Source organism: Nycticebus coucang, chromosome 2, assembly GCF_027406575.1.
Source record: "Nycticebus coucang isolate mNycCou1 chromosome 2, mNycCou1.pri, whole genome shotgun sequence".
Lineage (NCBI taxonomy): Eukaryota > Metazoa > Chordata > Mammalia > Primates > Lorisidae > Nycticebus > Nycticebus coucang.
Window position 1 is genome coordinate 43,541,817 of NC_069781.1, and position 27,605 is coordinate 43,569,421.

At 41.3% G+C, this 27,605-nt stretch overlaps 2 protein-coding genes across 4 annotated transcripts in view; both read right to left on the minus strand.

Moving 5' to 3' along the window:
• RUSC2 (RUN and SH3 domain containing 2) overlaps nt 1-12,641 on the minus strand; it is a 76,872-nt gene extending 64,231 nt beyond the window's left edge. Inside the window, exon 1 of one of the 3 annotated variants that reach the window (XM_053569322.1) lies at nt 12,231-12,641. The gene's annotated coding sequence lies outside the window, so the exon portion shown is untranslated. The remainder of the gene's footprint in view (nt 1-12,230) is intronic. The other 2 variants (XM_053569312.1, XM_053569338.1) reach the window with 2 other exon arrangements.
• Nucleotides 11,811-27,605, minus strand: part of LOC128596405 (phospholipid-transporting ATPase FetA-like) — a 197,627-nt gene continuing 181,832 nt past the window's right edge. Inside the window, exons 29-31 of the mRNA XM_053606048.1 lie at nt 13,587-13,693; nt 12,231-12,737; nt 11,811-12,015 (exon numbers count right to left, since the gene is read on the minus strand). Coding sequence (XP_053462023.1) covers nt 11,811-12,015; nt 12,231-12,737; nt 13,587-13,693 — 819 coding nt within the window. The remainder of the gene's footprint in view (nt 12,016-12,230; nt 12,738-13,586; nt 13,694-27,605) is intronic.

Sequence of the window (27,605 nt, forward strand, 5' to 3'; positions counted from 1 at the left end):
ACAAGTTATTTGTGAATTAAGAATTTCCCACCGAATAAACAGGCACATGAGTACTTGAACTGCTCACTGTCACCAGAACACAGTAAAAGCAAGTCCTTCACATAAACTTGTGGGCTCATGAGATTCTCCTTAAAAGATCTAATTATTTCCAGACATGTATACCATGTGACTCCCTCCCATCCCTAGTCCCATAGCTTCTGCTTTAGGAAAGTCTCTCTGGTTTATCCTCTCTTCTAATTCCTACGACCAGCATCTAGCAGGGGTCCTCAAACTGCGGCTTGCGGGCCACATGAGGCGGTGTGATTGTATTTGTTCCCGTTTTGTTTTTTTACTTCAAAATAAGATATGTGCAGTGTATATAGGAATTTGTTCATAGTTTTTTTTTTTTAAACTATAGTCTGGCCCTCCAACGGTCTGAGGGACAGTGAACTGGCCCCCTGTTAAAAAAGTTTGTGACCCCTGATAGAGTATAGACACCTTTTTTCAAGGGCTATTAATTTAGTCTGTGGGCAGATTACTATGGGCCTGGAATTGAAATTATTGCTAGGAATACAGTGGCAAACAAAACAGACATTATCTCTGCCCTCCCAGTGCTTACAATCTAGTTCAGGAAGGCAGATAAATAATCTAACAATAAAAATATAATTATAAACTGTGGCAAATGCTGTGAATAAAGAATACAGGGTATCAGGAGGACCTGCTTAAGATTTTGTGGGTCAGAGAAGGCTTGTCTAGCAAAATGATGCTTAAACTGAGGCTTGAAAGGTGAATTAAAAAGAAGTTAAACAGATGAAGAGTAGGAAACAACATTCTAGGTAGAGAGATCAGCATGTATGAAAGGCCCTGACACAAAAAGATGGTTGGTATTTTAGGAAAACTGAAAGAACACCAGTGTGGCTGAAAGTGTCCTTCATATGTGACAACCTGGAATCCATTTGGTGATCCTGATCTGAACAATTTCAGCGGTATGGTAAGAAAAGAGGTTAGACAGAGAGGGTTCAAGAGTGAATAGAAAATTTGGTGGAGACAGCATGGGTGGCCAGTGAAGCCTAGCTGTTAAAAGAACAGAGAAATGGGGCTTAGCGCCTGTAGCACAATGGTTACAGCACCAGCCACATGCACCGAGGCTGGTGGGTTCGAGGCTGGTGGGTTCAAGCCCGGTCAGGGGCGAGCTAAACAACAATGACAACTGCAGCAAGAAAATAGCCGGGTGCTGTGGCAGACGTCTGTAGTCCCAGCTACTTGAGAGGCTGAGAATCTCTTAAGCCCAAGAGTTGGAGGTTGCTGTAAGCCATGATGCCACAGCACTCTACCAAGGGTGACATAGTGAAACTCTGTCTCAAAAAAACAAACAAAAAAAAAATGAAGAGTAGAGAAATGGGACAGAAACCAGCCGGTGAGATGGGGTCAAGAAATCTATCTTTAAATTATTATTTTATCATATTAATATATGCACATGGTTACAAAGTCAAATAGTACTATACGTTTATGATGAAAAACAGAAATACCCGGCCTTTAGCTGTTTAACTGGCATTTATGTCCATGTTTCTAATTGATATGCTTATTTAATTATTTCTTGATTTTAAACATCTTTTGACTTCCTAACACAAAAGGCAAAGACAGAATTGTTACATCCACCTTCTTCACAGTTTCTGGTTAAATTAACATCCAACGTTTACTATGACTTGATAGTTTGTGATCCCTTATTATTACTATATAATTCACAATATGACTTTTAACACTTGACTCTCTTTTGGTTTGTTTAGTTTTCTATATATTTGTCCCTCAGTCTTCCCAAAGTCTTTAGCAGAAATGTAACAATCCTTCCAAATGTTAAAAAATCTCTGCTGATACATAAGTTTACAAATGGTCAAATGCAGTCCCCCCCACTTTATTTTTTGGGGGGAAGATTTTCCTTCCAGAACTTTCTATTCTCCTGCTACATCCTGAACAGACTCCTTTTTGGGTTTGAAACACCCTATTGCACTGGTTTCTCTTTATCATCATTCTAGGAATATACAGCTTATGTCTTTAAAATGTCAAATCCTTTTTTTTTTTGAGACAGAGCCTCAAGCTGTTGCCCTGGGTAGAGTGCCGTGGATCACAGCTCACAGCAACCTCAAACTCCTGGGCTCGAGCGAGTCTCCTGTCTCTGCCTCCCAAGTAGCTGGGACTATAGGTGCCCGCCACAACGCCTGGCTATTTTTTGGTTGCAGCCATCATTGTTGTTTGGCAGCCTGGGCTGGATTCGAACCCGCCAGCTCAGGTGCATGTGGCTGGCACCTTAGCCACTAGAGCCACAGGCGCTGAGCCAAAATGTCAAATCCTTTAATTCAGTAACTCCACCTATAGAATTCTATCCTCAGGAAATTATCAGAAATGTGAATAAATATTTTTGCATAAAGTTGTTAATCTTAGAATTTATTAGAAAAGTCAGAAACTATAAAAAAAGGTATAACATTTGGGTTAAGTAATGTATGACTTATTCAAAAAACAGATTTATTACTGATTCTTGGCTACTAAAAATTTGGCATCTAATGGTCAAATGATGTTTTCATTTTATACGGGTTTTTATTTTCTAGATTCTCCACAGTGAGCATCAATTTCAACTATATTAAGTAATGTATGGCTTATTAAAAAAAACAGATTGATTATTGATTCTTGGCTACTAAAAATTTGGCCTCTAATGGTCCAATGATGTTTTCATTTTATATGGGTTTTATTTTCTAGATTCTCCACAGTGAGCATCTATTTCATCTATATTCATAAAACATTTTTTTCAGAACATTCAGAAATAAAATAAAGGAGATTTTTTTTTTTTAGAGACAGAGTCTCACTCTGTCGCCCATGGTTGAGTGCCGTGGTGTTACAGCTCACAGCAACCTCCAGCTCTTGGGCTTAGCTGATTCTCTTGCCTCAGCCTCCTGAGTAGCTGGGACTCCAGGTGCCCGCCACAACGCCCGGCTATTTTTCTGTTGCAGTTTGGCCGAGGCCAGCTTCAAACCCGCCACCTTCAGTATATGGGGCTGGTGCCCTGATTACTGAGCAACAGGCACCACCAATAAAGGAGATTTTAATTTTTTCTTCAGACAGAGTCTCATTCTGTCGCCCTGGGTAGAGTGCCAGCTCATAGTCACCTCAAAATCTTAGGCTTGAGCAATCCTCTTGCTTCAGCCTCTTGAGTACACTGAGACTATTAGGCACCTGCCATGATGCTTGCCTCGTTTTTCTATTTTTTGTAGTGACAGGGTCTTGCTCTTGTTCAGGTTGGTCTCAATCTCTTGAGCTCAGACAATTCATCCACCTCAGCCTCCCAAAGTGTGAGGATTACAGGTATGAGCCACTGTGCTCAGCTTAAAGGAGATTTTTTAAGTTTCAAAGGGAAATATACCCTTCATTTCATCTTTCTCTAGAAAAAGACATTTAAGTTTAAACATTTTCTAGGTTAAAGTGTGGGCAGCTAATATTATTTCCTTAGAACTATTCTCTACAATCCCTTGATCTTGAGTGAGTGAGAGCTTTATAATCCTAATGTTTAAAGGAAGAAAATACAGTGTGATGTATCCCAACTCACATTCTTAGCAGCATCATTTGGCTTTCAATTCTTGGGTCTGATATTCAAGATTTTTTCTTTAAATTTTTTTGTTTTGTTTTGTTTTGTTTTGTTTTTTGGCCAGGGCTAGGTTTGAACCCACCACCTCCGGCATATGGGACCGGCGCCCTACTCCTTGAGCCACAGGTGCCGCCCCAAGATTTTTTCTTAAATGAAAAAAAAATGTCCTTACATGAGAGACAATAGAGTTTGGGCCTAAGAGTAGTGCTACTCAAAGTGTGGTCTGAGGACCAGGATCAGCCTCACCTGGGAACTTATTAGGCAAAGGTAAATACTTGGACCCATGCTGGACTTACTGAATCAGAATTTCAGGGGTGATCCAGGTGTTTTCTTTTTTTTTTTTTGTATCCTAAAGTGAGAGAAGCACAGGTCTAGAAGAAATTAAATGAAGAGGCCAATAATACTCAAGGAGCAAGAGGTGCAAAGCCTCTCCCTCAATGTTCAATGTATATTTTTTAAAAGCATAAACATTATTATTAAATATTCTAAAAACGAAGACTATTTTCATATTATAAACTATACAGTATGGCTAGAAAAAATTTTCTTGACTCTATACTAGAACAGGTTGAAAAACTAGCATAGAATCTTAGAATAAAGGTATAAAAGGGATCTACAATTCATTCCACATTCCACACAGTTCACAGGATTTCACATAGTTCATTTGAGGATTGTATATATGCAGTATATATATTTTATTTCTCTTGAACTATGGTTGGCAACTAGTTGGTGGTCAATTAAAGATGATTATAGGATTCCAAACCCAATCATTTCTCTTCAACTCTTTCTATTTTGTAGGCAAGACTCAGAGAAATATCCGTACCAGTGACTTTCAAACTGTGCTTTATAAAGCTCCCTCAGGGGTTTGAGAAAAGGAAGTGGAGGGGATGCAGAGGAAAGGAGAGAGATAAACAGATTAGACTCTATTTCTCCCAACTCCATGCCTTCAACCAAAACAGCTCAGCTTCTATCTTTTTGCATCCCCTTCCTGCTGAATATGCTTGAACAAAGGGCCCCTCTTTAAAAAAAAAATGTTCAAAATTCTCTATTTTCTACTATAGATTTTCACACTCCAATAAAAAGTCATAGCTGTCTTTTTCCACCTGGTTGTGAGAAAAGAGTAAAAAGTGCATAAGGAGGCTGGTGGTCTTGCTTTCAGAACCACTATTATTAGGGATAGCTAACTAATAAGGTTACAGGGTGCTGTGTTGGATATTAGGCAAAGAACATTATATAAATCATTATATAAACTGAAGTAGACACTACGCTATCTGAGAAGTTAACTATTGCTATACATATAAAGAGAATATTTTCAAGAACTAGAATAGCTCTTGTAACAACAAATAAGAGATGTCCTTCAAAGCAGTCACTTTGGGAGATTTATTTTATTCCAGTAGTGCTCCTATTCAAAACATTCCTAGAACTAGTTCTTACTACTGCAAAAAAACCACCTACCCAACCCACAAAACTGTAAGATATAACCAATTACTGTTTTAAACCACTAAGTTTTGGGGGTGGTTTGTTATACAATAATAGATAAATCAAACAGAAATGATTAAGTCCCTATTGCTTTGGGAGATATTTAAAAGGAAATCATTAACTTTACAGAAAAACTCTGGCTATTCAGAACTCTCAGAAAATTGTTTGTCTGTGACTTTAAATAAACAGAATACTAACTTTAAAAAAAAAATGTGGCTGTATCTTTAAATAAACAGAATACAACAACTTTCAAATAATAAGAAAAGAACATTTTGGAAGAGAAACAATTCCAAGATGAATGAGACCAGCAGTAGGTCTTCGGCTTTCTACTCTGGGGTTTTAGCTTTCTACTTTGGGGTCATTTAAACCCTATCTTTGCTGCCTTAGGAGTACTTTGCTCTCCTTTTTTCTTCTGTGTGCACATGGATAAAAAGAACTTTCCATTTTCTTTTAAGTACACTAATTACAAGAGAGCATTTTCTTTTTTAAAAGAATTTTACAGGAAAAGAAAGAAGGCATAAAAGTATAAAGACAGACAAACAAGTTAAATATAAAATCCAAATAAAGATTTTTGGATCCTAAAATAAACAAGTTAAGTATAGACTTTGGATCCTAAGATAACTAAGTTCTAACCAGAAGTTGAAAGGCCCTGTTTTTCTCTCCACCCAGTTATCAATCCAGTGTCCTTGCCCTTCTTCTTTACACAAGAAGTCAAAAATACAACATACATTTCAGAGCTTGCCATCTCATCTTCTTAAGGAAGCTAAAAGACTATTTTATTAAATTAAGAATTTTAAGGAACTGACATTTTCTTTCTTAGGTATCAAAATTAATTTTAAAAAATTTTGGACTTGGGCGGCACCTGTTGCTCAAAGGAGTAGGGCACTGGCCCCATATACTGGAAGTGGCGGGTTCAAACCCAGCCCCAGCCAAACAATGCAAAAAAAAAAAAAAAAATTGGGCTCAGTGCCTGGTTGCTCAGTGGTTAGGGTGCCGGCCACACACACTGAGGCAAGTGGGTTCGAACCTGGCCCAGGCCTGCTGAACAACAATGACAACTGCAACAAAAAAATAGCTGGGCATTGTGGCTGGCACCTGTAGTCCCAGCTACTTGGGAGGCTGAGGCAAGAGAACTGCTTAAGCCCAAGAGTTTGAGTTTGCTGTGTGCTGTGATGCCACGGCACTCTACTGAGGGCGACATAGTGAGACTCTGTCTCAAAAAAAAAAAAAAAAAAAAAATTTTTTTTTGTTTTGGTAGAATTCTTTCTAAAATGTATATACACTTTTATTTGAAGTATGCAGGCTATAATTAAACTTTTTCTTGATGACTCAATAGAGTTATTTAACACTGCTTAATACACTAGGCTAAAATACTGTTCTTAGTATTTATTTATTTTTTTTTTGGTAGAGACAGAGTCTCACTGTACCGCCCTCGGTAGAATGCCATGGTGTCACACAGCTCACAGCAACCTCCAGCTCTTGGGCTTACGCGATTCTCTTGCCTCAGCCTCCCAGGCAGCTGGGACTACAGGCGCCAGCCACAACGCCCGGCTATTTTTTTGTTGCAGTTTAGCCAGGGCTGGGTTTGAACCCGCCACCCTCGGCATATGGGGCCGGCGCCCCACTCACGGAGCCACAGGCGCTGCCCTGTTCTTAGTATTTATTAAGAACGTGCACACCAAATCATCAAACCCAATATGGACTGTGTGTTAAAAGTAAATATGGTTTGCTTTTGCCATTTCTGCCCAACAGCTATGGAAGTCTTAGCCTGAGCAATTAGGCAAGAAAAAGAGATAAAAGGCAACCAAATTGTAAGGGAAGAGGTAAAACTATCTCTGTTCCAAGACAAAATGAGCCAGTATTAGAAAAATCTTAAAGATTTCACACACACACACACACACACACACACACAAAACTGGTAGAAGTAATAAGCGAATTTGGCAAAATTGCAGAACACAAAATCAACACATCAAATCAGTTTTCTAATATGAAAACAGAATAATCTGAAAGGAAATTAAGAAAACAATTCCATGTTTTATAATATCAAAAACAATAAAGTACCTGGGAATTAAACTTAACCAAAGAAGTAAAAGACTTGCACACTAATAACTTAACACATTGCTGGAAGAAATTAAATAAATGGAAAGACACCTAATGTTCATGGATTGTAGGACTTACTATTGTCAGAGGTGTCAATACTACCCAAAATGATCTAGAGATTCAATATAATCCTATCAAAATTCCAACAATGTTTTTTGTAGAGGTAGAAAAATCTATCCTACAATTCAGATGGAATCTCAAGGAATTCTGAATAGTCAAAAAAAATTATTTGTAGAAAAAGAAAAACAAAGTTGGAGGACTTAAAACTTCTTGATTTTCTTTCTTTCTTTCTTTTTTTTTTTTTAGAGACAGAGTCTTACTTTGTCACCCTTGGTAGAGTGCTGTGGCGTCACAGCTCACAGAAACCTCCAGCTCCTGGGCTTAGGCGATTCTCCTGCCTCAGCCTCCCAAGTAGCTGGGACTACAGGCGCCCACCACAATGCCCAGCTATTTTTTTTGTTGTAGTTTGGCCGGGGCCGGGCTTGAACCCGCTACCATTGGTATATGGGGTTAGTGCCCATACTCACTGAGCCACAGGTGCTGCCCAACACTTCTTGATTTTCTAAGCTTACTGCAATGATACAGTAATCAAAACAGTATGGTATTGGCATAAAGACAGACATATAGATCAAGGGAATAGAACAGAGAGCCCAGAAATAAACCTTTGTATATCTGGTCAAATGATTTTTCACAAGGGTGCCAACATCCACCAATGGTGAAATAACAGTCTTTTCAACAAATGGTGCTAGGAAAACTGGATAGCCACATGGAAAAGAATGAAGTTGGACACTTATACATAAAAATTAACATAAATGTATAAAAAAACTAAAGTTAAGCACTAAAACTATTAAAAACTTAAAAGAAAACTTAGGGGAAAAGCTTCCTGTCATTTAATTTAGCAATAATTCTTTAATATAACACCAAAAGCACAGGCAACAACAAAAAAATTAGATAAACTGGACTTCATCAAACTTAAAAACTTTTGTGCATCAAAGGACACTATCAATAAAGTGAAAAGGCAATCCATGAAATGGGGAAAAATATTTGCAAAACACTTATCTGATAATAGATTAGTGTCCAAAATGTAGAAAAAGCTCTTAGAACTCAACACTAATAAAAGAACCCTCAATTCAAAAATGGGCAAAAAACTTGAATAGATATTTGCCCAAAGAAGATACACAAAAAGCCAATAAGCACAAGAAAACATGCTCGTATCAATAGAAAAATGCAAACTAAAACTACAATGGAGTTATCACTTCATACCCACTGGAGTGATTACTATCAAAAAAACCGCCACAAAAAAAACAAGTGCTGGCAAGGATGTGGAAAAACTGGACCCTTCATGCATTGGTGGTAAAAATGTAAAATGGTGCAGTCATTGTGGAAAATTGTATACTGGTTCCTAAAAAAATTAAACACAAAATTACCATATAATCCAGTGAATTGGTAGCAGGGACTCAATAACTGTACACTCATGTTCACAGTAGCATTATTTACAAGCCAAAAGATGGAAACAATCCAAGTGACCATCAACAGATAAATGGACAGAATGTTGTATACATATGCAATGGAATATTATTCAGCTTTAAAAAGGAGGGACATTCTAATACTAATTACAATATGGATGAACCTTAAAGACATTATGCTTAGTGAAGTAAACCAATCACAAAGGAATAGATATCTTAAGATTCTACTTATCTGAGGTATCCAAAGTAGTCAAATTCACAGAGACAGAAATTAGAACAGTGGCTGCCACGTGGTAAGGATAGAGGAAAATGAGGAGTTAGTTTTTAATGAGTATAGAGTTTTAGTCTGGAAAAATGAAAAAAAGTTCTGGAGATGGATGGTGGTGATGATGTTGTAACAATGTGAACGTACTTAATGCCACTTGAGAATGGTTAAAATGGTAAAGTCTGTTATATGTATTTCACCACAATAATAACAGAGAGTAAATGTGGTATACGACAGAGGTTCTGCTATGAGTTTTTTTTTTTTGTTGTTGTTGTTGTTAGAATCCCAGTGCTCTATTCCTACCACACAGCCTCTCAGAACAACGCTGACATATGACCAATGAAAATAATGTGCTCATTTTATTAATGGACTCATTGGATTACAATATTACATACCAATGTTTGAGTGGGTGTTTTTTTTTCTGGGTAACCTCAACATTGATCAATCAGATCCAATCAGATAAGATCCTCTCTGCGGAGCCAATCAGATCCTCTCTGTAGAGCCTGTACTTCCCCTAACATGCAGTGAACCATCTCTTCAGTCAAGTGACTTTTAATAGGTGCACAGTCATTGAGTATGAGTAACAGGGCGAAATGGGTGAGTTATTGTCCTAAATTTGAAGGCAAGACCCAGAGAGGAAAATAGGACACATAAGCCTCACCACGAACTTGCCAGATTTAGCAAGTAAAAGTAAAAGCCTCCCTGTCGCTTATCCGAAATTCAAATTTAACTGGGCATCCTGTATTTTGTTTGACAACACTCTGATGTGTGTCAGGAAAAAATAAATCAAATAATCCAGGGTGTTACTGAGGTCTTAACAGAGAGCCTGGACAGGAAAAAGTAGAAAAACCCATTAAAAATGTTTTGGTTACCAATAAAAAAAAAAAAAAAGATATTACCTAATCCATCTAACTCAGGATCCACTCCCCACATTGGGTTTTTATGATCCAGGAATCTACAAAGACGTGTCAGAGGGTAAGAGAACTAAAGTAGAGAAGTATAAATCAAAGCAAGAAATGGGTGAGTGAGGACATACCCAGCCACCAGTTAAGGCAGGGTTGGCTTAAAAAATGCATCTAGGCCGCGTGTGGTGGCTCATGCCTGTAATCCCAGCATTCTGGGAGGCTGAGGCAGGCAGATTGCCTGAGCTCATGAGTTCGAGACCAGCCTGAGCTAGAGAGATACCCACTCCCACTCTCTAAAAAAAATAAATAACCAGGTGTTGTGGTGGGCACCTATAGTCCCAACTACTCAGGAGGCTGAAGCAGGAGGATCACTTGAGCCCAAGAATTTGAGGTTGCTGTAAGCTACAATGCCACAGCACGCTACCAAGGGTGACAAAGTGAGATTCTGTCTCAAAAAACAACAAAAATCCCCCTAGAACCCCCAAAATGCATCTTAAATACCAACATAGAAATTAGAGGAAATCACATTGTTAACTGGTTCAATGCAGAAAAGAAACAACGGTGGTAAGTGCCCTATGTCCAGCCATTTACCAGAAAGAGGGACACAGGTAACAGAATACCAAAGATACAGGTTAGATGTTCTTCCTTTCCCTAAGCCATACTACTGCTTAATATCTAAGGAGCCTCCTAAGAAATACCAATCACTATTTTTATTTGCTAATATTTTAGCTCCTGTTAAAATGCCACTACTAACTACAAGTAGTTAGGCAACTACTTCCTGGCTTATAAACTCCTACAGCTTTCCAGCCGTTGTTTCAGCAATACCACCTACTTCCCCACAGAACCTGGGCCAAAACTGAGGTCTCCAAACGTGTTTTTACACTCAGGAAACTGAATCTGCTCAGGTCATCTACCTAGGAATCAACAAGAACAGGTTTCAGGATGTGTTCTTGTTTATTATGGACACTGTTCACATAGTGGTAATCCTTGCCTGCCTCTTGATACGAGAAATAAATGGTCCTTATGCCTTGATCATACTACAGTGGCATTTAGGAGCCTTTGATATCTCTATTATACTATACTTTAGGTCTGCCTGGAATGTCTATCCCTCTAGTCCTGAGAGGAAGGGGATATCCAGGAGGTAAAGGTACTTCATTCTTGCAATCCCTCCTGAAGTTATCAGCTAATCAGCTGCATTGAGTCAGCTAAAGGCTGTGGCTGGCCTCTAGAATTCTTTCCCAAAGACAGCAGCTAGTCTTCAAGTTAAGAGGAGCAGTCACTGGGACAAAGCTCCTTCTTGATTATGTGTGTAGCCTCTCAGGCACTAACCACTAAGAATTGCAACAGCCCCTTCTTTTTTCTTTTTGGTAAACAGAACATAAACAGAAGAGAGCTGATACATAGAGGTCCCATGCAAATGGAATTAACTGAATGGATAGAAAGACTGAATATATTCCTAGACTGAAAGAGAGAAGTAATCCCCCAGACGCTCTTCCTTTTTTCTCCTTTTATATGTAACTAAAGACATCTTTCCCACTAAATCACTTTGCCTCACAGCCCGTGCATTGGGATCGTTCATTCATTCATCATCCACCCATCAGATATTTACTGAGTACTATCATAGGCCAGGCACTGTGCTGCGGGCCAGGGATACAAAGATGAATAGCATACGGTCCTTGCCTCTAGCACCGGTTCGCTGTGTCGCCAGGGCCTCGCCTGGAGGTCCACAGCCAGCGTCGGGCAGTAAGATCACGGTGAGTGCACTGTTAGGGACCGGCAAACTAACAAGCCAGAGGTTTTATCTCCCAAATCGGATATGTGAGAGTGAGGATGGAAGGGGATGGGTGAGGGGGAGTGAGAGAGAGATGGAGAGAGGAGGAGAGAAGGAAGGAAAGGAAGAAGGGGGGGGGAGGGAGAGAGAGGGAGGGAGAGAGAACCGGCACAAAGCAGACAATAACTTGGGATAGATTTTGGCTGGGGACCGGCTATGCCAAGGACCCTGCATTCGCCGGCCCAAAAGCCGGGCGGCAACGATGCCCCAGGGCTGTCATAGGAGATGTGGATACAACGATGACTACAGGGCGCGAGACGGGTGCGGGGGTAGGTTTGAGGAGACGGTTGGGGGTGATCTGGGGTAGCCGCTCAAGGGGATGGCTGGTGCTGCTGGTGTTTGGCTCGCGGACCGTAGAGCTGAACGGTCAGGAGAAGGGCTAGGGGGATGAAGTCAGTCAGGGTCAGAACCGAGCGGGAGGGTGGAGCTGAGGGAGGGGAGGGCTGCGGGGAAGGGCAGGGGCGCTGAGGGCCGGACAGGTGGGCAGACATAGGGTCTTCTTCTGAGGAATCACTTAGAACGTGGGGGCAATGAATCTCCAGGACCCCGCTGGCCTCCGGAGAGGCGCTCCTACCTCCGTTCTCGCCTCAGTCTAGTCCTTCCGCTCCGGCTGCAGCGGCGGCGCCGGCACCGGCAGCGTCTCGCGCCCTCCAAGGGTCGCGTCGCAGCCCGGCCACGCCAGCGCCCCCCTCCTCTCCAGACGGGTTGGTAACGTCCGGCCCCCGCCGGCGAGGCGCGGTTGGTGCGGTCTGGGTTGCCCTCCTGCCGCCCCTCCGGGCTGCGTGTTGAATCGGTCCGCTGGGCCTGCGGCGCTCGGGCGGTTCCGCCGCTCCCGCAGCGCTGGGAGCCGCCAGAATAACGCGCAGTGCTTTTCGCCTCGGGAGAGGCGAGGCTCCGGTCTGGGCTCCGCCTTCTGCGGCCCGCGCCCCGCCCCTGCAGCGGATGCCGGGTGGCGTGTGGCCTCAGGGCGCTGGAACCCTGGGAAGCGGAGGTCGCCCGCCTGCTGGCCCAGGAGGCAGGCGCATGTGGGCTCCGGCTTCGCCCAAAGCAGCGATTGTCAACCCTGGCTCCCCCGTAGAACCTCGTGAGGAAATAAAAAAATAAAAAAGCAACAAAAATCTAAGACCTCACCTTGAGAGCGACTGACTCAATCACACTGGGTGGCGAGATGCGGGGGTTGGGTGGTGCCAAGGCTTCGATATTTAAAAAAAGCATCCCATGCGTAGCTCAGGGTTAAGCCTTGGCAAAACTTGGAACCCGGGCACCTCCCGCTCTTCAGGAGCCTGTGTCTCCTGCTTCTAGCCAAAGAGGGATGAGAGCTAGCTGTTCTTCAGCAAGCAGTTACTGAAAGTCCACCAGTAAGAGACCGCTCTAGGTGCCATGCTCTCTGAAGAGACCGTGTGCCCGAGGACTCAGCCTTGTTGGTCAGCCAAGGACGCAGATAAATGTCACAGTGTGTCATGCATTCTCAGGCTTCACAGAAGTGATATGAACAGAGCTTTGAAGAATAATTGGGGGTGGAGGGGAATCAGTATGTGCAAAAGAACCGAGGGGCAAAATACCTGGTATGACTGAGGTGTGGGAGGCAATGGAGAAAGACCAAGAAAGACGGTCAGGGTTTGATGATGGAGACCTCCTACTACGTAAGGAGTGGGGATTCATCCTTTAAACACTGGAAAGACACTGAAGGGCTTTACACAGAGGCAGGAATGGCAAGATAACCCTGAATTTTAGAAACAAAGTTCACAGGGCTTACATGATGGTGAAGTGTAAAGGGCTAATGCTGCCAGTAGGGGGACTGATGAGGCCACAAGTTTACACTTGTGAGATCCATCCTTTGTTAGATGGTCCAGGGTGGAGATTGTATCCAAACTGAGCAATTAGAGTCCCTTTCCTGAAAATTTGGAATTGGAGGAGAGAGAGCTGTTACCTCTGCTCACGGTTGGACTTATAATGAAAATTTGGAAAGTATGGGCAGGAACCGCTACTTGCCCATTTGACCTGAGTGGCATAGAAAACCAGCTGAGAAGGATCAACCTGTTGCACACAGAAGAGCCAAGTCTGGACACAAAAAGACTAATTCCTAGGTTCTTGGGGGCCCTCAGCAGCTGGCTCCACTTCTTACTACGGGCCAGCTTGACTTCTTCGCAAGGTTTCTTGTCACATCCTTCTATCCATCCATACAGTTTCATTTTTTGGCTTTGGCAAGAAAGGGTCACTGTTTTTTTTTTTTTTTTTTTGAGACAGAGTCTCACTATCTCACCCTCCGTAGAGTGCTGTGCCATAACAGTTCACAGCAACCTCAAACTCTTGGGCTTAAGCAATTCTCTTGCCTCAGCCTCCCAAGTAGCTGGGACTCCAGGCGCCTGCCACAAAGACCGGCTACTTTTTGTTGTTGTTGTTGCAGTTGTCATCGTTTAGCTGGCCCTGGCTGGGTTTGAACCCAGCCTCTGTGTATGTGGCCGGCGCCCTAACCATGGAGCATGGGCACTGAGCCAAGAAAGGGTTACTTTTTATTATTTGTGTTGAAGGGTTATTTTCTTTCTTTCTCTCTCTCTTTCCTTTTCTTTTCTTTCTCTCTCTCTCTTTCTTTTTCTTTCTTTTCTCTCACCCTACGCCATGAGCACAATGCAGTGGCTCATGGCTCACTGCAACCTCAGGCTCACGCTGTGGGCATCCTGCTGCCTCAGCCACGCAAATCTGCTAGGATTATAGGCACTCTGCCGCACCCCGGCTGGGCTTTTCATTTTTTTAATGAGTTAGAGTGTCAATCTCACTCAGACAAATTTCAAGCAATCCTTCTGCCTCAGCCTCCCACAGGGCTCGGATTATAGGCGTGAACGCCCAGCTAGAGGGTAATTTTCAAAAAGGTAAAATCATGAGTCCTTTACAAATATAAAGTGAACATATTTCAAAGATTTTATTAAACTCACGAATTAATGGGGTAACCAGTAAGATATCAAAACCAAGTCAAATGAGGACTCAACTTTTAGAAATGTCTCTTCTCCAAGACCAATGTCTCTTCTCCATTCCCCTCCACCCCCAATTATTCTTCCTGAGCAAGACAAGACCCTGTCTCTACTAAAAATACAAAAAATGGAATCAAGAGGATCCCTTGAGCCCAAGAGTTGGAGGTTGCTGGGAGCTATGATGATGCCAGGGTAACAGCTTGAGACTCCTTCCCCCCCAAAAACAAACAAAAAAAATTACAAGAGGGACTTTACCTAACAACCGCAATTAGTGTAACCTAATTCTTTGTATCCTCAATGAATCCCAAACAATAAAAAATACCAAAAACAAACAAACAAAAAAATCAAATGGGGCATCAGTAAAAAAATAAAAAAGAAATGTCTCTTCTCTACTGGAAAAAATTCATTTGCATCACCCAGAACAGGAGTCATTTGCACTGTTGTGGGCAGGAAACACTTTGCATTATTACTGGTATTCTACAAGTTAACTTCTATGTCTAAAGGGTTAGAAAATAATCCATTTATAAAATAGGAATCTAATCAAAGAAATCAAAGGTTCTCACCTCTAATTGAATCAAATAATCTCCAAGGGTCCTTAGCACCCAACATTCCATTAAAAGGACACCCATTTCAAAGTCTTTCACAATTATTCTGTACACTTGAAAATCAAAGAATACATAAAAACACAGTCAAAAAAGAAAAAAAAAAGATACTTCAAGGCAACTACAAATAGTTAAGGAAACTACATGGGTGATATGTAGGAAGAAGACCGAGGTGAGGTTATAAAGGGCCTTATATGTATGTTCCAGAAGTTTAGATTTTATTCTGAAGGCTGTAGGCAATATTATTGTAGACAATATTATTCAAAGAAGGGGAGTGATTTGAACATATCTGCACTTTAGAAATCATACTCTAGTAGAAGTGGATCTTGGATTAGAGGAAGGTAAGGAGACCAGTTAAGAGACTGGTAATTATCATGAGATATGAGAGGGTCTGAATTAGGACAGTGAGGGCTTAGATAAGAGGAAGGAGAGTCAAAGCAATTTAGAAGGTAAGATTTTAATGATTAATTAAATGTGTCATGGGGGTGTAGGGGAGTACGTTAGAGCAAATAATCTAGGACAGTGGTTCTCAACCTTCCTAATGCTGTGAATCTTTAATACAGTTAACAGGGGTCATGACCCACAGGTTGAGAGCCGCTGGTCCCAGGATCTTTCAAGTACTGTGTATTCTCTAAAATGCTTTGCATGTATCTTAAGAGATTTGGGGTTGTAATCACAGGGCTATGTTGGGGGCTAGGACAGTGCTCTTGCTTCTGTTTCTAGCAGTGACAAGTAAGGTTGGGTTACTTCTCCCACAAGTTCTTCAAGATAAAGGTACAGGGTGAGCTGGATAGTCCTGTGACCTCTCCCTCTTTCTGGGAGTCGGTTGAAAGGAACAAGTGTGAACCTAGCCCATGTAAATTGGAGCTGCCTCTGTGTTTTAGCTATTGGCAGCAGAGAATAAAAGCACCCTCAGTTGAGCTCCGGTAAAAAGATGTCCTCAAAGAACCCTACTTCAGAAAGCTCCTCACGAGACTTTCTACTGACACAGAAGAGCGTCTTGTCTGTTTTTCTTTGGACATCTGCTTCATTCTTCTCTCTACAGGCTAAATAACTTGGCTCTCCTTATTCTCTTATTTGTAACAAATCATGGCCAAATAGAGTCCCTACTTCCTGAACCTAGATGACCTGTGAATCTCTGTCCCCATCACTGACTTAGTTTTTCACAGTTTTAATTCTAATTCCTAGAGAGAGGAACTATATCGGGCCAGTTATAGCTAGAGGGAGTTAGGTCAACTGGCACAAATATTACCACCTAACATTACTCTTTCATCAGGAACTGTGTGGGAAAAGTAAAAAATCTCTAATTTAGTGTCCTGATTATCAGAGAGGAAACTATCGAGTAAATCAATGGGGTCATTTGAGAATCTAGTACCTATATGCTCCACAGCCAATCCACAAAACCCTTTGGTTCTGTCTTTAAAATAAATTACATTCATCTGCGTTTTTCTCCTCTGCCACCACCCTAGTCTAAGCCACCACCATGCCATGCTTACCCAACTGCAATTGCCTCCTAGTTTTCCTGATGTCACTTTTTCACCCCTATTCTCCATAGAGTAGTCTGAGCAATTTTTTTTTTTTTTGAGACAGAGCCTCAAGCTGTCGCCCTGGGTAGAGTGCTGTGGCATCACAGCTCACAGCAACCTCCAAATCCTGGGCTCAAGCGATTCTCCTGTCTCTGCCTCCCAAGTAGCTGGGACTACGGGCGCCCGCCACAATGCCTGGCTATTTTTTGGTTGCAGTTGTGGTTGTTTGGCAGGCCCGGGGCTGGATTTGAACCTGCCAGCTCAGGTGTAAGTGGCTGGCATCTTAGCTGCCTGAGCCACAGGTGTGGAGCCTGAGCAATTTTTTTAAATGGGTTTATTTATATTATTTATTTTTACAAATAGCCTTTTACTTTTTACACCTATTGTGCCATGAACTCCTAGGGAATAGTTTCTAGCAGCTCGGACTCCTTTCCATTGGTTCTCACAAAATGTGCTTCTCTGGTTAGCGCAGACTGGTCCTTCAGATGAACCCCAGTAACTTTCTCTTTGGCTTCCTCCTTTTTAATCACATATTTCAGGAAGCTATTTTGGCTCTTAGAGTACTTAATGTGCTCAATATGAACAATAATCCTCTTGGCAAGAATCTTGCCCTTAACTTGTTTGTTTACAACAATGCCAGTGTGCTGGGTAACACTATGGACTCTGTTGTTTTGCCATAGTAACATTTGGAGGCATGCTTTTTTGAATAGTACCCATTCCCATGATGTCTATGATATCATCTTGCTTGTAGATTTGAATGTATGAAGCCAAAGGAACAACTCCATGTTTTCTAAAGGACCTGGAGAACATGTATTCGTGCATCTCCTCTTTCCCTTTGTGTTTGTCTTTTTGGTGAATTACTGGAAGATAGTGTCTCCAGCTGAAAGGCTTAAAATGGGTTTTAAAACTCCCCCCATACCTTCCTATCATATCTATCTAAACACCTGTCCATTGCTCATGGTTCATACACATTAAGCTTCTTTCTTTTTCTTACACAACTTGCTCCTATCTTAGGGACTTTATACTATTTACTCAATATAGAATGATGTTTCATCAGATCTCTGCAGGGCTAGAATCTTCCAGGCCTTTATGTCTCATTTCACATGTTGATTCCTTAGAAAGGTCTTCCCTGACTAGCAAATACAAATTATAGGTGCACTCCATCTTACTGTGCTTCACAGATACCCTGTTCTTTTTTTTTTTTTTACAAATTGAACATTTGTGGCAATCCTGAGTTCAGTAAGTCTATTAGTGCCATTGTTCCAATAGCATGTGTTCACTTCATGTTTTTGTGTCACATTTTTGTAATTCTCATAATATTTCCAACTTTTTAATTATTATCATATATGTTTTGGTGATCTGTGATCAGTGATCTTTAATTTTACTATTGTAATTTTTTTTGTGTTTATTTATTTTTGAGATTAGGTTTCACTATGTTGCTCAGGTTGGTCTCAAACTCCTGGTCATATAGTCCTCCCACATTAGCCTTCCAAGTCTCTAGGATTACATGTATGAGCCACTGCACCTGGTGAAATAATTTTTTAAAACTTCAAACTGTACAATTAATGCTTTTCCTTAGTTTGGCTTTATTGCAGGCGACCAGGTTCAGTGGGCTTAGTAGATGCCTATTTTTTCCCATTTATCTCTCTTCCTTTCCCCAGCTTGCTAACCTTCATTTCTCCAGGGTTTGAACAGGACAGAGGGAGAACAGATGAGGAAAGTTTTTACTTGATTGATATTGTCACAAGCTAATTTTAGTGCTTGACAGGTACTAAAGCTGACTCTTTTTCAAAGGGTCCTTTTGTAGGTTTTTCAGAGATTTCCTCCCCTTTGGAGGATATCTCTTCTATACTAGTTATTTTAATGTGTGTGAATTCAGCCCCTCTAGTTTGTCACTTAGAACTTCATTACAAATTCTAGGTATTAAAAAACTACTTTATTGGGCGGCGCCTGTGGCTCAGTGAGTAGGGCGCCGGACCCATATGCCGAGGGTGGCGGGTTCAAACCCAGCCCCGGCCAAACTGCAACAAAAAATAGCCAGGTGTTGTGGTGGGCGCCTGTAGTCCCAGCTGCTTGGGAGGCTGAGGCAAGAGAATCGCGTAAGCCCGAGAGTTAGAGGTTGCTGTGAGCCGTGTGATGCCACGGCACTCTACCCAAGGGCGGTACAGTGAGACTCTGTCTCTACAAAAAAAAAAAAACAAAAAAAACTACTTTATTGAGATATGGTTTACATAAGATAAGTTGTACAGATTTTAAGTATACAGATTGATAGTTTTGACAAATGTGTATCCATGTAACCACCTCCAAAGTCAAAAAGACAATTTACCTCATGTCCCTTCCATCTACTTGTAAATCCCTAGACATCTGATAGCATAGCCCCTGCTTCCTTTTGCTGAGGACTTCTCAAACTTTCAGATGATCTCTGTGACAGGATAAAGAAATCCCAACTAGGTCTCTCTCTCCCACATGGATCATAGGCACACCCATGCATTCTTGCCCTATAAAGCTTTGGGAGCATAGGTCAGTCTTACCACAGCCACTTCTTGCTATGCCACAGATCAGATAGCTAATTGTTCTGTTGCTCTTCAGATATTCTAGGTGTGAGGTAGGTATCAGTTCTCTGTATCCCTAGACACATTAATCATATTGATCTCTCCAAGTAATTCCCTTAAAGCCTTCTTAACCTGAACTGGTTTGGGGGAAGGACTTAAAGCCCACTAACAATTCTCTCCAAAGATCTCCCTTTAATGCCTGAATTTCTGGCTCCTTGGGGGAAATTAAGAGCCTTAAAAATACCGCCCCCCTTTTTTCATTTTTAAAAAGCTTTTCATTTAAAAAAATTTACTTTTAAAATTTATTTTTATTTTATTTTGTATTATATCATTATTATTTTTGAAACAGAGTCTCACTTTGTTGCCCTCAGTAGAGTGCTGTGGCATCACAGCAACCTCAAATTCTTGGGCTTACGTGATTCTCTTTCCTCAGCCTCCAAGTAGCTGAGGGTTATGTAAGAGGGGTGTTAAAGTCCCCTGTCTGCCAACAATGCCTGGCTTGAGCCACTGTGCCCACAATCTTTTTTGTTTTTTTTTTTAATGCAAGTCTCACATGGTCATCTCACAACACACGTTGGAATGTGGCATTTACCATCTGGATCCTTAGCAGAGACTGCGACTCAAATCTCCCAGTATCCATATAAACCACCAGGAGAGGGCAATGATGGTTCAGGAGCTTTGGGGGATATTACTAGTATTTTACAAATGCCTTACATGATAGACCACGAGTAACTGTATTTCATAAAAAGAAGCCCCTAAAGTATAACCAGCAACTAGATACAGAAGGGTGAGATTCATTTTAAAAGGAAAGGGTAAGAGGCTCGGCTCCTGTGGCTCAAGCAGCTAAGGTGCCAGCCACATACACCTGAGCTGGTGGGTTTGAATCCGGCCTGGTCTGCCAAACAATGACGGCTGCAACCAAAAAATAGCTGGGTGTTATGGCGGGAGAATAACTCCCAGCTACTAGGGAGGCTGAGGCAGGAGAATCACTTGAACCTGGGAGTTGGAGGTTGCTGTGAGCTGTGATGCCACGGCACTCTAACCAGGGGGACAGCTTGAGGCTCTATCTCAAAAAAAAAAAAAAAAGAAAAGGAAAGGGTAAGAAAGCAAGTTTAAGAAAAATAAAAGGTAATAGATGTCACTTATTCACTCATTCATTGAAAAACAATCATCTGGGCGGCACCTGTGGCTCAGTGAGTAGGGCACCGGCCCCATATGCCGAGGGTGGCGGGTTCGGACCCAGCCCCGGCCAAACTGCAACAGAAAAATAGCCGGCCGTTGTGGCGGGCGCCTGTAGTCCCAGCTGCTCAGGAGGCTGAGGCAAGAGAATCGCGTAAGCCCAGGAGTTGGAGGTTGCTGTGAGCCGTGTGACGCCACGGCACTCTACCCGAGGGCGGTACAGTGAGACTCTGTCTCCACAAAAAAAAAAAAAAAAAAAGAAAAACGAAAAACAATCATCTAAGCAGTAGCACTCTGCTGGGTGATGAAAAAAAAATGAGACCAAAGTGCTGCCTTCAAGGAGATCATCCATGGCCTAGCAGAGATGACAAAGACATATAAGCCATAACTAAAATAGGCATTTGACAGTCACTTTATACTGGTCAAGGGAATAATACAACAAGAGGACATTTTAATTCTAAATATTTATGCACCCAACATAAATGCTCTCTGACTGATGAAACAGACCTTAATTGGTCTGAGCAATATGATATCCTATAATACCATAATAGCTGGGGACTTTTAACCGCCCTCTTACAGAGTTGAACAGATCCTCTAAAGAGAAACTAAATAATTATACAAGGGACTTAAATGTCACCCTATAATAATCGGGCTTAATAGACATATACACATCATCCCAAAGCTAAGGAATATGTGTTCTTCTCATCAGCTTATGAAACATTCTCCAAAATAGACCATATCCTAGGACACAAATCAAACCTCAACAAAATCAAAAGAACTGAAATTATACCTTGTATAATTTTCAGACCACAAGACAATAAATGTAGACAACAAACAACTCCAACAAAAATTTTCATCCCCACACAAACGCATGGAAGCTAAACAACCTCATGCTGAATGACAGTTGGGTCAAGGAAGAGATCAAACCTGAAATCATTAACTTCCTCAAATATAATAATAATAATAATGAAGACACAGCCACCAAAACCTGTGGGACTCTGCAAAAGCAGTCCTAAGAGGGAAATTTATCATATCTAATTTATCACATTAGATGCCTACATTTGAGAAACAGAAAGAAAGCACATCAACAACCTAATAAATCATCTTAAGGAAATGGAAAAAGGAAGAGTAATTAAATCCCAAACCTAGCAGAAGAAAAAAAAAAACCAAAATTAAATGAGAAATAAATGAAATTGAAAACAAAAGAATCATTCAAAAAACTTAATGAAACAAAAAGCTGGTTCTTCGAAAAGATAAATAAAATCAATAAACTGTTGACCAGATTACCTAGACACAGAAAAGTAAAAATTTTAATAACCTCAATCAGAAACAAAAAGGGGAGGCTAGGTGTGGTGGCTTATGCCTACAATCCTAGCACTTGGGAGGTCAAAGTGGGTGGATTGCCTGGGCTCAGGAGTTTGAGACCAGTCTGAACAAGAGCAAGACGCTGTCTTGCAGTGGGTACCTGTAGTCCCAGCTACTTGGGACACTGAGGCAAGAGGATGATTTGACCCCAAGAGTTTGAGGTTACTGTTAACTATGATGCCACAGCACTATATCCAGAGGGACTGAATGAAACTCTGTGTCAAAAAAAAAAAAAAAGAAAAAAGACAAAAGAAACAAACAGGGGGAAATAACAACTGATAACCAGAGATAACAACTGATACCATGTAGATACAAGAGATAGTTTCTGACTACTACAAAACGCTCTTTATGTCCAGAAATTTAACAATATGGAGGAAATGCACCAATACTTGGAATCCCTATTCTTAACCAGGAAGAAATAGATCTCTTGAACAGACCAATAACCAGCACTGAGATTAAAGAAACAATGAAAAGCTTACAACAAAAAATTCCTGGGACCAGATGGCTTCAGGCCAGAATTCTGTTGCACCTTCAAAGATGAACTTATAACTATAATGCAGAACTTATTCCAAAACATTGAGAAGGAAGGAACCTTCCCCAATACATTCTATGAAGCAAACACCACCCTAATTCCAAAACCAGGAAAGAACTCAACTAAAAAAGAGAACTATAACCAATTTCACTAATGAATATAGATACAAAAATTCTCAGTAAAATTTTGGCTAATAGATTACAGTTACACATTTAAAGAATTATACATCATGATCAAGCAGGCTTCATCTCAGGGATGGAAGACTGGTTTAACATACCCAAATCCATAATCGTAGTTTGCCATATCAATAGAAGCAAAAACAAAGACCCTATGATCCTCTTAATAGATGCAGACAAAAACACTTGATAAAATTCAGCATCCTTTTCTAACAAGAACACTTGAGAAAATAGGCATAGGTGGCACATTTCTTAAGCTGACTGAAGCCATCTATGACAACCCCATAGCTAATATACTAAAGGGAGTAAAATTGAAAGCTTTTCCACTTAGAACTGGAACCAGACAAGGATGTCCACTATCGCCACTACTATTCAACATAGTTCTGGAAGTTCTAGCTAATGCAATCAGGCAAAAGAAGGCTATAAAGGACATTCAAATGGGGGAAGAGGAGGTCAAACTCTTGCTCTTTGGTGATATTATCTCCTACTTAGAAAATCTCAGAGACTTGACTTGGCGCCTGTGCTCAGTGGTTAGAGTGCCGGCCACAGGCACCAGGCCTGGCAGGTTCGAACCTGGCCCAGGCCTGCCAAACAACAATGACAACTACAACAACAAAAATAGCTGGATGTTGTGGTGGGAGCCTGTAGTCCCAGCTACTTGGGAGGCTGAGGCAAGAGAATCATTTGAGCCCAAGAGTTTGAGGTTGCTATGAGCTGTGATGCACTCTACTGAGGGTGAGATAGTGAGACTGTTTAAAAAAAAAAAATGAAAATCTTAGAGACTCAACTACAAAACTTCTGGAAGTGATTAAGACATACAATAATGTCTCAGGGTATAAAACAAATGTCCACAAATCAGTAGCCTTTGAATACACCAATAACAGCCAAGTTGAGGAGCAAATCAAGGACACAATTCCCTTCACATTAGCTTCAAAGAAAATGAAATATTTAGGCATATACCTAACAAAAGAAGTGAAGGATCTCTACAAAGAGAATTATAAACCCTAAGAAAAGAAATAGCAGGCTCAGCGCCTGTGGCTCAATCAACTAAGGCGTCAGTCACACCTGAGTTGGCGGGTTCAAATCCAGCCCGGGCCCAACAAACAACGACAGCTGCAACCAAAAAAAAATAGCTGGGCGTTGTGGCTGGCGCCTGTAGTCCCAACTACTTGGGAGGTGGAGGCAAGAGAATCACTTGAGCCCAGGAGTTGGAGGTTGCTGTGGGCTGTGATGCTATGGCACTCTACTCAGGGTGACAGCTTGAGGCTCTGTCTCAAAAACAAAAAAACTAAAAAAAGAAAGAAATAACAGAAGACATTAACAAATCATGGAACATATCATGCTCTTGGCTGGGAAGAATCAACATTGTTAAAATGTCTATGCTTCCCAAAGTAATCTACAGATTCAACGCAATCCCCATTAAAATACCAACATCATATTTTGAAGAACTGGAAAAAATAGTACTTCATTTTGTATGCAACCAGAAAAAACCCCATATAGCCAAGGCAATTCTTAGTAATAAAAACAAAGCCAGAGGCATCACTCTATCAGACTTCAGGTTATATTACGGTCCACACTGATAAAAACAGCCTGGTATTATTGACACAAAAATAGAGACATAGACATATGAACAGAATAGAAAACCCAGAGATGAAACTAGTCTCTTATTGCCATCTGATCTTTAATAAGCCAAACAAAAGCATACAGTGGGGGAAAAGAATACCTATTCAACAAATGGTGCTGGGAGAGTTGGATAACCACAAGTAAAAGACTGAAACTGGACCTACATCTTTCACCACTTACAAAAATTGACTCAAATTGAATAAAAGATTTAAATCTAAGACATGAAATGATAAAATTCCTAAAAGGGAAGTGTGGGAAAAACTGTTGAGAATGTCAGTCTGGGGAAAGACTTTTTCTTTGTTAATCTGGCCCAGGCGAAATTTGAATTCACCACCTCTGGTGTGTGTGTGTGGGGGCAGTGTACTAACCACTGAGCCATAGCAGCTAACTATGGGGAAAGATTTTATGAAGAAGATTTCAGTGGCAATCACAACAACAACAAAAATATACAAATGGGACTTAATTATAACTGAAAAGCTTCTACACAGCTAAGGATACAACAATTAAAGCAAAAAGACAACCTTCAGAATGGGAAAAGATATTTGCATGGTATGAATCTAACAATGGGTTGATAACCAGAATGTACAGAGAACTCAAATTAGTCAACAAAAAAAGAGCAAACAAACCCATCTCCCACAGGACAAGAGACATGAACAGAGCCTTCTTGGAAGAAGATAGACAAATGGCTAACAAACATTTGAAAAAAATGCTCATCCACACTAGTCATCAGAGAAATGCAAATCAAAACCACCGTGAGATATCACCTAACTCCAGTGATAACAGCCCACATTACAAAGTCTCAAAGTTGCAGATGCTGGCGTGGATGTAGAGAGAAGGGAGTACTCTTACATTGTTGGTGGGATTGCAAACTAATACAGTCTCTTTGGAAAGAAGTATGGAGAATTCTCAAAGAACTCAAATTAGACCTCCCATTTGATCCTGCAATCCCATTACTAGGCATCTACCCAGAAGAAAAAAAATCATTTCATCATAAGGACATTTGCTCTAGATTGTTTATCGCAGCTCAATTTACAATTGCTACAATGTGGAAACAACCTAAATGCCCACCAACCAGGGAATGGATTAACAAACTGTGCTATAGGCTCGGCATCTGTAGCTCAAGCAGCTAAGGCACCAGCCACATACACCAGAGCTGGTGGGTTCGAATCCAGCCCGGGCCTACCAAACAACAATGACAACTACAACTAAAAAAATAGCCAGGTGCTGTGGCTGGTGCCTGTAGTCCCAGCTACTTGGGAGGCTGAGACAAGAGAATCGCTTAAGCCCAGGAGTTGGAGGTTGCTGTGAGCTGTGATGCCATAGAACTCTACCTAGGGTGACAGCTTGAGGCTCTGTCTCAAAAAACAAACAAACAAAAAAACAACAAACAAACAAACAAACAAAACCCCCCAACAAACTGTGGTAGTGTACCATGGAATACTATTCAGCCACTAGAAAAGATGGAGACTAAGTACATCTTTTGTATTAAACCTCTTAGACTTAGTTCTAAGTCTATCATTCTTTTTTTTTTTTTTGCAGTTTTTGGCCGGGGGCTGGGTTTGAACCCGCCACCTCTGGCATATGGGGCTGGGGCCTTACCCTTTTGAACAACAGGTGCCACCCGAAACATATCATTCTTCTTAGTAAAGTATGAGAATGGAGAAGCAAGATCCAATGTATTCAATTTTAATACGAAACCAGTAGATGATCTAATATACACTCACTTAAGAGAAAACTCAATTCAAAGTTGGGGGAGGGGGAACAAAGAAGGGAGCAGAGGAGAGGAGGGAGGGGAAAGAAAGGAGGGGAGGAGGGAAGGGGATAGGTATGTTCCCACTTAATGCGCACAATGTTAGGGTGTATGGCACAACTCTTGGAGGTGGGACACAATTATGAGAGACTACCTAACAAATGCAAACATTGTAACCTATTTCTTTGTACCCTCACATTAACCTGAAATTAATGTGGGGAAAAATAAAATAATGAGGGGAAAAAAGAAAAACAAATAGGCATGTGGGTGATAATATATTTAAATCTTGGGAAATGGAAAGAAGAGAAAGGTACAATGTGCTCTAGTGCAAGTAAGAGGCATCCAGCTCATAGTAGTAGGCTGTGTTATTAGTGAAGTCTCCTAGATAAGTGACCCAAGCTGAGACTTAAGAGCAGTTAGTCCTTATATAGACAAAAGTAGGAGGGAAATGTATTCTAATGTATAGAAAGAGGGAAGGCATAGGGAGGGGCTTCTAAGATAATGGACTCTTTGGAGAACAGAAATAGTTTGGTATGGCAACAATGAGATTATGTGCAGCAGAAAGTGGACAATGAAGTTGGAGAGGTCAGCAAGGGGGCTATGGTGAGCCACTAAGGGATTTTTTTTTGAGACAGAGTCTCATTTTGTTGCCCTAGGTAGAGTGCTGCGGTGTCACAGCTCACAGCAACCTCAAACACTTGGGCTCAAGAGATCCTTCCTGCCTCAGCCTCCGGAGTAGCTGGGACTTACAGGAACCTGCCCCAACATCTGGCTAATTTTCCTAGTTTTAGTAGAGACAGGTTCTTGCCCTTGCTCAGGCTGGTCTCAAACTTCTGAGCTCAAGCAATCCACCTGCCTCAACCTCTCAGAGTGCTAGAATTACAGTGAGAGCCTGGCTCACTGAAGGATTTTTTTTTTTTTTGTTGTTGTTGTTTTTGGCCGGGGCTGGGTTTGAACCTGCCACCTCCGGCATATGGGACCTGCGCCCTACTCCTTGAGCCACAGGCTCAAGGCCACATAACCTGCAAATATCTTCTCCCATTCTGAGCACTGAAGGATTTTAAACTGGCAAATGATATGATCTGATTTGTATTTTAGGAATATTATTTTCCGTGGTGTAGATAATGGATTGAGAAGAAGCAGATGTGAAGATAGGGAGACTAGAGAGGAGGGTGTTCCTGTAAGTGAAAGCAGTAGGACTGGGGAAGGGAAAGAATTGAAGGCATTTCCCTGACCAGTATATGGAATTTGGTAACTGAGTGGACTGGATTAGTGGAATGGAAGAGAGCTCCAGAGAGACTTCTGGGTTTCTGGTTTGAGCTACTGGGTGGTGATACCATTCATGGAAACAAAACAAGTTTTTTTTTTTGAGACAGAGTCTCACTATGTCACCTTCAGCTCACAGCAACCTCCAACTCTTGGGTGTAAGAGATTCTCTTGCCTCAGCCTCCCAAGTAGCTGGGACTATAGGTGCCCACCACAGTGCCTGTCTATTTTTTTGTTGCAGTTGCCATTGTTTAGCTGGCCCGGCTGGGTTTAAACCTGCCAGCTTCAGGTGTATGTGGCTGGTGCCGTAACCACTGTGCTACAGGTGCCAAGCCAAGAAGCGGGTTTTAATATTCATTCATTTCATTTGTTATTTTTTATTTTTTTTTTTTTTGTAGAGACAGAGTCT